This window comes from Paramisgurnus dabryanus, chromosome 5, assembly GCF_030506205.2.
Source record: "Paramisgurnus dabryanus chromosome 5, PD_genome_1.1, whole genome shotgun sequence".
Taxonomy (NCBI): Eukaryota; Metazoa; Chordata; class Actinopteri; order Cypriniformes; family Cobitidae; genus Paramisgurnus; species Paramisgurnus dabryanus.
The window spans coordinates 48,585,227-48,598,738 of NC_133341.1; the positions used below are offsets into that span (position 1 = coordinate 48,585,227).

Here is a 13,512-nt window from a genome sequence, read left to right on the forward strand (position 1 = left end):
GAATTTTTTATTATATGGATAACATGAGAACAGTGTTTGTATATCTCATATCAACAACTCTGCTTCGTGCGTGGTAGCAGGATTTTATGATCTGAGCTGGTTATCAGAAATGTCTGTCCCTTTCATAGAGTTTACAGACATTTCTTCATTATTGTCAATCATAATTTACTTGTTGATGGAGTTATTATTAGTGCTGAGTGTATATTCCTAACTAAGATGCTGTTTAAGTGAGCACCACATTGCCTGAGAAGGGCTAAACTGGTGATGATGATGCCCCATTAACTGACCAAACTGCATGGTGTCCTGTAAAAAATGAAATGGATAAATTTAGATAGTTTTAAAGTGCCTTGCGTCATCTGAAGCCGACTTAAAGGGATAGTTGACCAAAAAAATTTAATTCTGTCATCATTTACTCGCCTTCAAATTGTTCCAAGCCTATTTATTTTTTTGTTCTTCTGAATACAAAGGAAGAATGTTTTAAGACTGTGTGTAACCCAACAGATCTAGGGAACCAATGAATTCCACTATAGAAAAAAAGAATACTATGGAAGTGAATGGTGCCCCAGCTCTGGGGTATGTTTCCCAAAAGCATTGTTAGCTAACTAATGGTCGTTGTTACCATTTACCTTTATTAGTAATGACAGAACTTGTGACCATAGTTGCTTTAGGGAAATGGACCCAGTGTTTGGCTATTAACCTGTATCAAAATATTGTTATATGTGTTTAGAAGAACTAAGAAATGCATAAAGGTGTGGGACAACTTGAGGATAAGTAAATGATGACAGAATTTTCGATGAGCTTTTCCTTTAGCTTTAAAATGTTAAAACATCTCTATGTACCACTTACTATTGTCATGTCTCGCTGTGTTACGGACTCTTTTTGAAGTAGTAAGACATGACACAATCCTTTCTGCCAGATAAGAAATCCCTAAGAACATAAATAATTCAACAATTCCATGAAGTGCATTTCAATTACATACACATATCTTAAAGCATCCTTTAATATAGTCTTTTCCATCAAAATATTTAAATAAAATGTATGCACCTATCCCTTATCTTATTATTATTATTTTGACTAGTAAGCAAGGGGGATCAGTGAATTAAATATCTACAAAAACAAAGACATTAAAAAAATCTTTCTGGACAACCCCGGACCAAAGCCTTAGTAGTAATAGGGTTTATAGTAGGTCTATGGTATGATGCCTGGTGCCCACTCTCCAATTTATAAGGGATTGTGTACATGCGTTTTATTTTTATTTTTTTAGAATTTGAAAAAATACCATCTAAGGATATAAGAATAACCTTGTGATTTTCTTTATATTAATCCAATGCATTAGATTTCTGGTAAACATTACACCCAAGTGGTTTTTAATGATCAAATTTCTGATCTTATTTGATCCTGATTTGTTAATAATAACACAAATTCAAATAGGAATCTATATATTTATTCTGTTTGCCCAGGTTTATTTTCTCTCCTCCATTGGTTGTTCATGTAAAGTGATATGACTAGTATCTGCTTTCCCCGAAAGATTGTGTAGCCCATTATGTTTGCATCAGTAAAATATGTTCACTACATATCTACACACACATAAAATACAATGCACACATTATGTAAAAGCGCACAATTTGACCATGTTGTAATTATGTTGCTTCTGATAATTAAACAGAGAAAAAATTGCAGTGCAGAGTAATATCAATCTTACCTCTCATAATTAGTCATACTAACATAGTTGCTTTAACAGTCTTCTCGTTTATTTGTTGTGATGTTGAAGCACCGGTATGTTCTGTGATCGAATAGTTTGACTTGCAGTTTTAAGGCATAGCACGCAGACGCATTTCATCGGTGTTTGATTATTCTAGACTAGATTTCTAGTGCTAGACAGTTCTATCGGAGTTTACACGAATTTAGAATGATTTATTTTCTGTAGATATAAACTTACAATTCATTCCACAAATTGTGGCATTTGGCAGGTAATGTAAAATTAAACTAAATATTCATCTCTTTTACAGTGTCACACCACTGATCAGTATACATTTTGTTTATGGTGAAGGCTGGTAATGAGCTTAGCTTAGCCGCGTTAGCTGCTAAAGATAAATAACATCAATAACAGCGAAATATCGATGTAATTTCAGGACGTCTTTTGTTTAAACTGTACACTCTTTATCTTAAAAATGTTTTTTTTTTACTTAACACAATGTTTTAACTGCCGAGTGTAACGTTAGCAATAAAATTATTCATTGTAGATTTTGAAATGTATAATATATAATATTATAATATCTGCCTAAACATTAAAATAAATTGCTGTAAATACTACTAGCATATGTGTTATAACTGCTTTTAAAAATATTATAGTTTAAAATGTTTTTGTTTTATTCATATATTTGATGAATAAATAAAAATAATCTGGGTGGAGAAGGAAAGATTGTGTTGCTGTAAAAACTGGCAGATCTTAAATTAGAAAGAGAGAAAATGAGAGGGGTGAGATATGTGTAGCTTAGATTGGATAAGCGCAGGTAGGGAATGTCATGTCTATTTGGAGGATAGGTTTTGAAACCTTAGGATCTGTTACAAATCATACCACCAGTAAAGCTGTTGATGGTTCTGGCATGATACGCTGGAATCCGCGAAGCAAGTTAAACGGGATCAGAGCACATTTTTTATCTCAGATAAACAGTGTTAGTTTTCAAAAAAGCAACTAATCATGCTTTCGCTCAAGCTTGAGGAAAAACTTTACTTTCAGGAATTCATTGTGTAGCTTTTTTCTTTCATGGCAACCCCAGATGTTGCTTAAATTTTTTGACCGATGATAGACATTTATAATGTTCTGCTCCTTCAGGATGTCAGGATGGCAAGTGGCCCTGGCTTGCCAGACAGCCTGGTGCTGGAGATCTTCTTGCATCTTCCTCACAAGGCGGTGCTGAGCGCTGGCATTACATGTCGTCAGTGGTTCGCTGTGTCACGAGATGAGTTTCTCTGGAGGGAGCTCTTCTACAACTACTACCGCATCCCACGCTCTGTGCCCAGGCACCCAGGTGCTAAGATAATTCACATTGTGCTTAATTCTTCTGAAAAATCCATTGTTAGCAAATATGACTTGTGCAGTATAATCCAAGTCTTTTGAATACTGCTGATATGGGTTAGATTCCAAGGGGATGCATGAATTGGTCACTGTACATTTAGTTAGGTGCCTGCCAGATGTTAAATTGTTAATTTAGAAGAGCTGAGACCATGGCCAAGTTCACAAAATGTTTTACTTATTTTGTTTTTTGCATTTTCTGCACGTGTGTAGCGGCTTTGTCATGGTACAGGGAGTTTAAGCGGTTGTATGACTGTATCCCCTGTGTGGAGGTTCAGACTTTAAAGGAACATCATGACCAGGTCTTACATCTGGCCTTCTCTCACCGTGGGCACCGCTTCTCCTCCTGTTCCAAAGACTGCACTGTTAAGGTAACACTGTTTTACTCCTCACTTCATAAAGACATCTATGAGTTGCTTATACCATTTATTTATGATCATAAAATATTAAGATAATGTTTCTTGTTTGTTTGTTATAAGGATAGGTAAGGTTAGATCACATTGCTCCGACAAACACCAAAAAACTTACCGGACTATAAATTAAGACGATCATTAAGACGAAATAACATATATAAGTCACAGTGGACTAAACGTCACGTTTATTAAAAAAATGATTCCACAGAATCCAAGCCGAAGAACAGACATTAATCTGGAAAGGCAAGTTATTCAATTTAACAATAGCGGACGGAACAGCAGGCTGAATAGATGTCTGTACGTTAAAAGTATTATTATCAGTTATTTAAACGATAATAATTTAAACCATAGCATACAGAACTTACCTGGAAGGTTGAATAGGTTAAATTAACCGAACGAGCGAACTAACGTGAAGTTCGCATACTCGTCATTCCACATTACTGAATCCATTGAATTACATAAATACAGAAGCAGCATATGGCGGACTCTCGTGGTTGTAGACGGTAATGTTGTCTCTTGCCTCATAAATGTCAAAATTAATTCATACTGACTTACAAGGCGCTCCTGAGAATAAGACACTGCACCAGCCAGGTTATGAAAAAAACGCGGCTTATAGACCGGAAAATACGGCATTTGTTTCGCTCTCAGAACAGAGTAGCAGCATCTCTATTGCCATTTAGTTTTACCAGCTGAACATTAGCAGCATTTAGTCATTATTTGTCAGGTTAGAGAATTCTTGAGTGGTCTGGCGTGCTCAATAGACATATTCTCAGTTGTGTAGAGATATTTTGAGGTCCTTGGCAAAAATCAGTAGGTCTATTTGCTTAGAAAGTAATAGCACCCTTTTCGTCCACAAACCTCTTTTAAAGGGATGGTTTACCAAAAAATGAAAATTTGGTCATCATTTTCTCACTCTCATGTTGTTACAAATAGGGATGCAGCGATTGACCGGTTTCACTGGGTGGGCCAAAAAAATTGATTCTTCCATGCACTGCGATGCGGACGATTCTGAATCGATTCACAAATGTCAAAAATCCATTCTTAAAATAATTTTCATTTTAAGGTGAACTATCCCTTTAACCTCTTATGAAACAGCTGAAATTCCACAAGAGTGCATGTTTGTTCCTCAGACGTTGCACAATAAACGTGATACCCAAATGTAGCATTATAAGTCTTGAATGAGAAGTGAGAGTCAAATGAATGTTCGGTAGCGAACTAATTGTTTACAGTTTTTATATCGTAATTTGGTCAGAAACCTCAAGATTGTGAGGCGAACAAATAGTTTTGTATTAAAGTTGCAATTTGTAAGATATTTGAAAAGAAAAACCACTAGGCCAATGTTATATTTTCTCCAGCTGATTACTATCAATATCTGATTCAGATCGATTCCATTTTGATTCACAAGCAATCAGATCGATTCGATTTCGACTCTTGATTTGATTTTCGATTCCGATTCTCGGATCGATTTTTATACTCGATTAATTTAATACAAATACTACATTTATAAAAAAGAACAGTGAACAGAAGTTTACAAGTGGGTAATTAATAAAAATAAATTAAAAGCCACAACACTATCGTCGTCATCTTGCTTGCGAAATCTAAAATGCTTCCATACCTCTGACTTTTTATGTGAAGGTGGCATCAACGTCGACGAAGCACCTGAAACCGCCATTTTAAGCACTAAATGAATGAATGACAGGTTCGCCTCTCGCTCCTTGGTAACATCGCGCATTGTAAAAAAGAGGGTGACATCTAGTGGAGAAGACTAGTAATTAGATTAACGTTAATCTTAAGTTCAATGTTTGCAGAAATAAAAAGCTGTAGGCTTTGAAAGGGGAATTCTATTAAAGAAAATATATTGCCTGGCAGTGAACTCTGAGCTTTATCGTTTTGCAGGTATTATTTATGCTCTAACAGCAACATTACACACTAACCAAAGTTTGAAAAATGGGATCAGGCAAAACGTGACCTTTAATATACAAGTTTGTGGCCACGTTATTTGTCAGCCACCCATCTGTGGCCTTGTCCACATGGACACGGGTATTTTTATAATCGTGACTTTTTTACTCGGTTCAGCCGTTCGTCCATAGGGAAACGTGTATCAGGCCACTAAAACCGAACAGTTTTGAAAACCCCTGCCAGGGGGAGGATTTTCAGAACGCCGGTTGCAGTGTTGTCATTTTTTGACACTTTGTCTACATAATTGTAATTCCTCTGTTGTTTTTTTAGCTGTGGGACACAGAGCGTCCAGATGGCACCATCTCTTTGGTTCACAGTTCCAGCATGCGGCATTTTAACTGGGGCTACACTCAATTCTCCCAGTTTAATGCTGATGACACACTCCTGCTGGTCTCAGGGGTTTACCTGGGCCCACATCACTCCTCCTCCGGAGAGATCGCAGTCATTAGTTTGGGTAAGGAGTAGAGCCCGACCGATTTATCGTTTTGCCGATTTTATCGGCCGATATGAGCCTGTCGCAGATATATCTGTATCGGCGTATAAGCCGCAGATATGAAGCCGATATGAACGTTCCTTACAGAAGACATTAAATGCTGTAGTATAATATACTGTAGTATATGTGTACTGTACTATAATTTACACAAAGAATATCGGCCGATATATCGTTATCGGTGTTCTTTACTCCCTAAAATCTGTATCGCATCGGCCCCAAAAAATGCATATCGGTCGGGCTCTAGTAAGAAGAGATTTTTTGAATGTACTTTCCACAGATACCCACAATATTGTATTGCAAGTCACTTTTTGGTTGACCTTGTTGTTATGGATCTTTAGAGAACTACACCCTGCTGTCTCGTGTGAGAAATAAGCCCTACGATGTGTTCGGCTGCTGGCTGAATGAGACTCATCTCATCTCTGGTAACTTGCATTGGATTGGCAACATGACCTCCTGCACTGTGCTTTGGCTCAACAAAGCCTTCCAGGTGTATTTTCCATAATTTCATTGAAATGTGTTTATACATTTGTGAATAATGCAATTTTCAACCATTCTTCTCAAAAAGCCTCAAGGAGACCCATTTCAATTTAGTTCTTTATTTTAGTGTCTTAAAGAAAAAGTTAACCCAAAAATAAATATTGTGTTTAATTGAACAGAAAAACAGATTCTTAATCAGAGTTTGCCATACAATAGTACAACGATAGTAGTTAAAGTCATTTGTCAAGCTCTTAGAAGGAGAAAATGTAGTATTTACTAAATAAGGGTATTTTGTGCCTCTGTATACAGGACATTGAGTCAGAAAATGTGAATGTGGTGAAGCGTCTCTTTAAGATCCAAAACATTAATGCCAGCACCATCCGCACAGTGATGGTCGCCCACTGTCGTCGTCATGATTCACCGGACCTGCTTCTGGACTACGAAGCTCAATCACAGGCTCAGGCCCAGCAGACACAACAGCACCAGCCTTTGCTCTTTGATCTGGGGAGCACAGACAGTGAAGAGGAGGAGGATGAAGATGATGAGGATTATGTGGATGAGGAGCGAAAAGACAAGAGAGTCTCTGCACATCTGCCCTCATTTAACCCTTCTGGATTGCAGCATGTTATACACGTAAGAGCCATTAGGATTTAAACAACTCAATATATATATCTGCTGTCGTTCATGTTATTATAAATGAGATTGTGTCTTTGCAAAGATGTAATGGGAATTGGAATGTGTATAATAAGCAATATGACAATGAGAAGGAAAGGTAGTGTGCTTAAAGCGTATGCCAAATGCATAAATGATTTTGAGTGTAATATTGCTTTTGTACATCAGTTCTGTCAACAAGTATAATGTTGATAATGAAGAACATTCATTTTAGATCAAACCTAGCCATTTCATGTCATTCTTCTGTAACAAAATTAGTTCTTCTAGTTCCAATAACTTACAAGCAGAGTGATACAAACTTTTATACAGTGATGTCAGTTCTCCTTCTATGCACAGCCAATTAAATTTAAAGCCCAGACCTAAAACAGTTTAAACCACACACAACTTTAATAAGGCATCCATTGTAAAACAAATAACTTTACCTGTTCTTCTGTATTCTCAGTGTATGTATTCTCAGTCTATCTGTTTCTGCCATTAGGGACGTAAGAACACCGCAGCCCATGAGCGTGAGTTAGAGGCGCATGTGGCAAAGCTAATGGGCATTAGGCGCACCAAAGCTCCCGATCCAAACCTGGTGTCTCCATCTGCTCCTGGAGGAGAAGAAGAAAAGACCTACCTCCTCTTCACCACAGGCAGCCTCACCTACTCCCCTCACCAAATAGGTAAATGTGTTTTTACGCAAAGATCTATGATTTATGGCTGTCGCGTTAGTCCAAGCCTCAGACTATGAAAGACCTAGTGTAGTATGTTTTCTTCATGACCCTCCAAAAAACTCATAGCTTGAAAAAGGTTTTATTTGTATCTAAAAAGAATAAGCCAAAGATTCTAGCAATCTTCCTTTATTGATCACAGTATAAAAAATGCTTGGTGCGAACATATAGGGGCGGTTTCCGGACAGGGATTAAACCAGTCCTAGACTAAAAAAATTTAAACAGCTGTCCAAACTGAAAACAACTTGCACTGACATATCTTAAAAAAACATCAGTACTCTTTGTTTTGCCTCAAAATTCACATAAATAAGTAATGTTTTTAGGAAGGCATGTTTGTTAAAATGAGTTATATTTCCTAATTAAACTCAGGCTTAGTCTTGGCTTAAGCTTATCCCTGTCCGGGAAACCGGCCCATAGAGTTACTGAATACTTAATAGAATACACTGAGCACTTAATTTTTGCAATGAGATTAATAAACAAAGACTGCTAGTATCTTGGCTCATAATGCTTTTGAATGTGAATTTAATGTTTTCAATGACTCTTTTGGAAGGGCTTAATTGAATCCTGAAATCATGTTATATTCAGAGAAAAGTGGGGAATTGCAGTTTGTTTTTTTCATTGTGTGATGCATAAGTGTTTCTTATTACAGTATTTCTTGCGTGTACCGTTAGAGCTGCACTATATTGAAGAACACTGCGATATGCAATCAGGACGAATTTCATTAACACAGAGGTCTGAATATGCAATTTGTTATGGCAGAGGTCCCCAACCAATGGGTCTCGACCCACTACCGGGTCGCAAGAACGTCCTGATAAAAATGTGTATAATAGCAACATAATAGCTTAATCGGGTATTTTGTCTTTTGAGAGCCGACTTCAAATAACATCAATCATTTTCACTTTTGTACAGTTTTGATATATTGTAACGCAGCGCAATTGCCTAAGTATGGTCTGGTGCATGTTAAATGTTAAGGGTGTCATGATTCCGATTTAAAATCGTGACACCCTTAACATTTAACATGCACCAGAAATTAAGTCACAACCTCGAACTTCGAATAAAAAAATGGAATCGTCGATGCTGCCATGGCCCTATGTCACATCCGGTTGGCTTGCCAAGCGGGAAAAACACGTGTAGTCTCACAATCTATCAATTAGTCTGACGGTAATAAAAGCGCGTTTCTAAGTTGCAAAGCACTGACAGGAATGTTCATCTGACAGGAAGTTTCGTTTTATCAGGTATGTGCGTGTACCATATTTTTCCCCTGGCAGCACGACTAACATGGCAGGGCATCTCCGGGTTCAAGGTCAGATATTATATTTCATAAAAGTCTAGTGTTAAAAATGGCGTGGCATTTGTTTGCGCTTTTAAAAAAAGATAAAAATCGAGAATCGAATCGTGACCTTAGAATCGAAAATGTAATCGAATCAAGGATTTGGAGAATCGTGACACACCTATTAAATGTGTGATAGCTTATTGCTCTGCTAATTCCATAAAGGTCTGTTTTGTATGTTTTGTGTTTGGGTCAGGTATTAAGCGTATAATGCCTGAACAGATGACGACTTGTGGGCCCGTGTTGGGAGAGGAGCGCAGCACAGAGGAGTTCTTTGACTCGCTGGATCATGTGATCGACATACATGGTCACATCATTGGCATGGGACTGTCACCTGACCACAGGTGTGTCTGCTGTGCAGCAATAGATGAATAACATTCAGCTTTTCTTCTTAAAGGCGGAGTGCACAGTGTTTGTAAAACACTTTGGAAAAGGGAGTCGGGTCGACTACCAAAATACACTTGTAGCCAATCAGCAGTAAGGGGCGTGTCTACTAAACGACATCCTTGACGGGGTTGCGTATGTGTGGGGCGGGTCTATTAAAAGAAGGTCCAGATTCTATTGGGGTAGGGGTGTGTATGTTTAAAATGTCAACATTGGCTTTCAAACACTGTGCACTCCGCCTTTAAGCTTAATCTGTTGACTCTGTCCTTATAAAGCTTTTCCAGTAAATTCATAATGCTATTATAAGCTTTTGAAAGTAGGCTTTGTCATAACATGTTTGCCACAGTAAAAAAACTGAAAGTGAAAGATTTTTCTGACTTAATGTAAGACTTAATAAAATCACCAAAATATAGATTTTTTTCCTTTTCTGAGGAAAATGCAAGCAGTGCTTATCTGTACAAAACTCACTGTAATGATTATTGTAAAACATTATTGTAAGTTTCTTTATTCTTTTAAACACAAAATAGGAGATTTTGATAAATGATGGTAAGTATACAGTTGATGGTACCCATTTAGTACTATAGTAGGAAAAATAAATACTGTGGAAGTCAGTGGGTCCCATCAACTTACCATCTTTGATCAAACTATCCTTTGTGTTCAACAAAATGATGAACCTCATATAGGTTTAGAACAACATGAGGGTGAGTAAATGATGATTTTATGTTTTGGGCGAACTATCCCTTTAATTCCCAGAATTGACCTCTGAAGCAAATAACAATACACCCTGGTATTTATTACACGATTATATAAAATGCCTTGTCCAGTCATCACAAATGACTTTAAAAACTCATCAAAAACTTGTGGATATCATTAGTCAAAATGTGGGAACCCTGCACAAATCAAAGCAAGTCAGGTCAGGCTATCAAGTTTTTGCTGATGTCTATTGACAGGTACTTGTATGTGAACAGTCGAGCGTGGCCAACAGGCTGTGTGATATCAGACCCTATGTCCCCTCCACCTATCGCAGAAGAGATTGACCTGCACGTGATAGATCTGAAGAGTCTAAGGGAGGAGCGCCGCAGCCTTCGAGCCCACCGGGCTTTCACTCCGAATGACGAATGCTTCTTCATCTTCCTCGATGTCAGCAGGGATTTTGTTGCCAGGTAAGCCAGATAGAAGTTGGTTAGTTTTACATTTGTTTTATTGGCTGAAATAACAGTCTTTGGCTTAAAGGGACTGTAAGTAGGATTTTAAGTATTTTATTATTCAAAATCGATGTCTTTATTCATAAATATGTCCTCGTTGGTGTCAAATGACCTCTGGCAGTGATCTGACTTTTCTTTGTAAGCTTAGAATTTCTTCTCTATACTTACATTGATGGGTAAGTCCAAGGAGGCTTCCATGTCGTCCGCCTTATTGATAAACTAATATAGCAGAGAGGGACAGAAAGCACTAACCAACCAATGCGTTTCCACAACGGCTACCGTAGTTGCAACAAGCATTTGGAAAGGCGAGGCGCTAGAGAGCACTGTTCGTTTGAATGCAAAACACAATTTCACCAAAAGATGGTGGTAAATCCTACTTATTGGCCCTTTAACATTCATGATTTTTTTATAGCACAACAAACAAATTTTTTTTTTTTAAGTGCTATAAAAGTTAGACCTAATGGTTAGGATGCTAAACATAAAACCTGTTGGCCCCCTTCCTGATTTATAATATTTTTAATGTTTTTCACACTTTATTGTTTCAGATCATGAAACAAATTTAAATCAAAGATAACACAAGTAAAACAGTTTTTAAAGTTTTTATTATGAAGGGAAAACAAAATCCAAACCCACATGGCCCTGTGTGAAAAAAAAGTGCTTGCGCCCTAAACCTAAGAACTGGTTGGGCCACCCTTAGCAGCAACAACTGGTGAGAAACATTGTGATTATGTAAATAATGCGAGTGTTGTGTGAAGGTAAAAAATATTCAACAAGTAATCCAAAAACAAACATTGCTGTTTATCATCCTGCACTTTGTTAAAAAATGTAATGTCATTCTCCCACTTTCCAGCAGTTAAGATAAGATAATGCACTTGGATGTGTTATTCTGTAATAGCTTTTGTCTTAAATGAGGTCCTAACTAAAATTTCCATGGTTACCAAATCGTTAAGATTTTAAAATAAGATTTTTTTGTAATACCCAGGTCATTTTCACACAGGGGCATGTGTTTTTGGTTTTCCCTTCTTATTAAAAACCTCATTTTTGAATTTCTAAACCACTAATGTTTCTTTCAAGTGTACATAATAAGTAATTAATCTCTAGGTCTCAAAAGCCCAGTTTTGTATAATAACATTAAAACTGTGTAGACTATTGTACTAGTTATTACTGTCTCTACAGTGGAGCGGAGGACAAGCATGGTTACATCTGGGACCGGCACTACAACATCTGCCTGGCGCGTCTGCAGCACGACGACGTGGTCAACTCTGTAGCCTTCAGCCCAGCGGACCAGGAGCTGTTGCTGTCTGCCAGCGACGATTCCACCATTAAAGTATGGCGCTCACCACGCATGGTGCGACTAGGACAGAGCCCACAGCGGTCTCACAGGGCTCGAAAACTTCTCTCCTCCCTGTTCGGCCACAGAAGTGCTCATTTGAACGGTAAGCCTTGACCTGATCACATGACAAAAAAGGCTTTGTCGTGGAGGCTGTGAATTAAGACACTCCATGGGACATTAATGAGGTCAAAAAACTTGAAACGTTTGACTTGACTTCCACATGGGTCTGTACGTGTGTTTCTAATGGACCTCCAGTAGGATGCACCACAGCCACACAAATCATAAGCTTATGGAAATTGCACTTCTGTTTATTTGTTTACAGCAGAAGACTGAGAATTTGTGGAAAAACCTTAAGTTAATGAATATGATATTCATCCTTATGTGTCACGTGTATTTTATGTCCATGTAACACAGATATGGAAAATGATGTGCACAGTGCACATCTGTACATCATTTATTTGGGGAAAGGGTGTGTGGCATTTTTGGCTCTTGTCTTTCAGATATCTGGACCTAGTATTTGTTTTTTGAACTAGAACAAACAGAACATGTATGGTCAGGAGATTTAATGGCAAGGAAATCAAAGCTTTGCTAAAACTGTGCAACACGGTTGTGATTGTTGTTTTATCTGTAGTCCTATAAACAGTACTTCATTTACCTGTGTCATCATATGATGTTCTTTACCATATATCATACACATTCAGCAAAGGTGCTCATTCTTAACAACCTTGGATGTCATGAGGAAGAGAATAAGAGAGTTCTCCAAGCCTTATATTATGTCCATTTGTGAAGCTCAGATGTAATATCTGTTACTTGTTTGTTATGGAGTATAACCTTCTTTTGGCTTTCTTAAGATTTTATTTGTGCACATCAGGCAATTTTATTTGATGGACCACAGTGCCCATGCAAAAAGTGTAGTTGTGAGTGGATCATTAGCAGTTGTTTCATGGGTCAATATTTTGTTTTAAATGGACCTGGTTTTCTTGGTCTTCTCTTTTGACTTTGTTGCTTTTTGGCCCAGTTGCTCTTTGCCACGTTAGATCTTGTATTGTGGTGTAAAATCGGTTTTACTTATTAAACTATTTTTCTTTTACCTAATGGCAGTGTGAATTTCTTTTTTCTGTCTCAAACTTGTTTCACCAAAACAGATAAACACTGTGTGTTGCAATTTTGACCACTCAAGACAGATGCTGAAAAAATATACACACTTTTTAGAGACATTTGAATCAGATATTTATTCATGTTTATTGCATTTAGCATTTTACACAAAAAGCACACGATAAATAGAAGAATGTTATAAAATTATAAGAATATTATAATTGTTAATTTTTTTAATATACTGCAAAAGATTTTATAGTTTGACATGCAATGTGATGATTTATTCAAAAACAAGTAATTTGCATAAATATAGTATACATTTACTAAACCTCACAAAATACAAAATATCAAGAAAAACGTAATCA

At 37.2% G+C, this 13,512-nt stretch overlaps 1 protein-coding gene and 1 long non-coding RNA gene across 2 annotated transcripts; one reads left to right on the forward strand and one right to left on the reverse strand.

Annotated features, from left to right (window-relative positions):
* Positions 1–46: 46 nt before the first annotated feature.
* LOC135774461 (uncharacterized) lies at positions 47–1,838 on the reverse strand. The gene is made up of 3 exons (XR_010543691.2): positions 1,703–1,838; positions 847–927; positions 47–303 (listed from the first exon to the last, which is right to left on the reverse strand). It is a non-coding gene; the product is annotated as an uncharacterized lncRNA (long non-coding RNA).
* On the forward strand, positions 1,828–13,147 carry fbxw5 (F-box and WD repeat domain containing 5). Its single transcript, XM_065284581.2, has 10 exons — positions 1,828–1,970; positions 2,837–3,032; positions 3,290–3,447; positions 5,719–5,902; positions 6,280–6,428; positions 6,728–7,051; positions 7,569–7,752; positions 9,327–9,474; positions 10,465–10,677; positions 11,896–13,147. The coding sequence occupies exons 2-10, from the start codon at positions 2,846–2,848 to the stop codon at positions 12,164–12,166; spliced, it is 1,818 nt and encodes a 605-aa protein (XP_065140653.2). The 5' UTR covers positions 1,828–1,970; positions 2,837–2,845; the 3' UTR covers positions 12,167–13,147.
* The last annotated feature ends 365 nt before the right edge of the window (positions 13,148–13,512 follow it).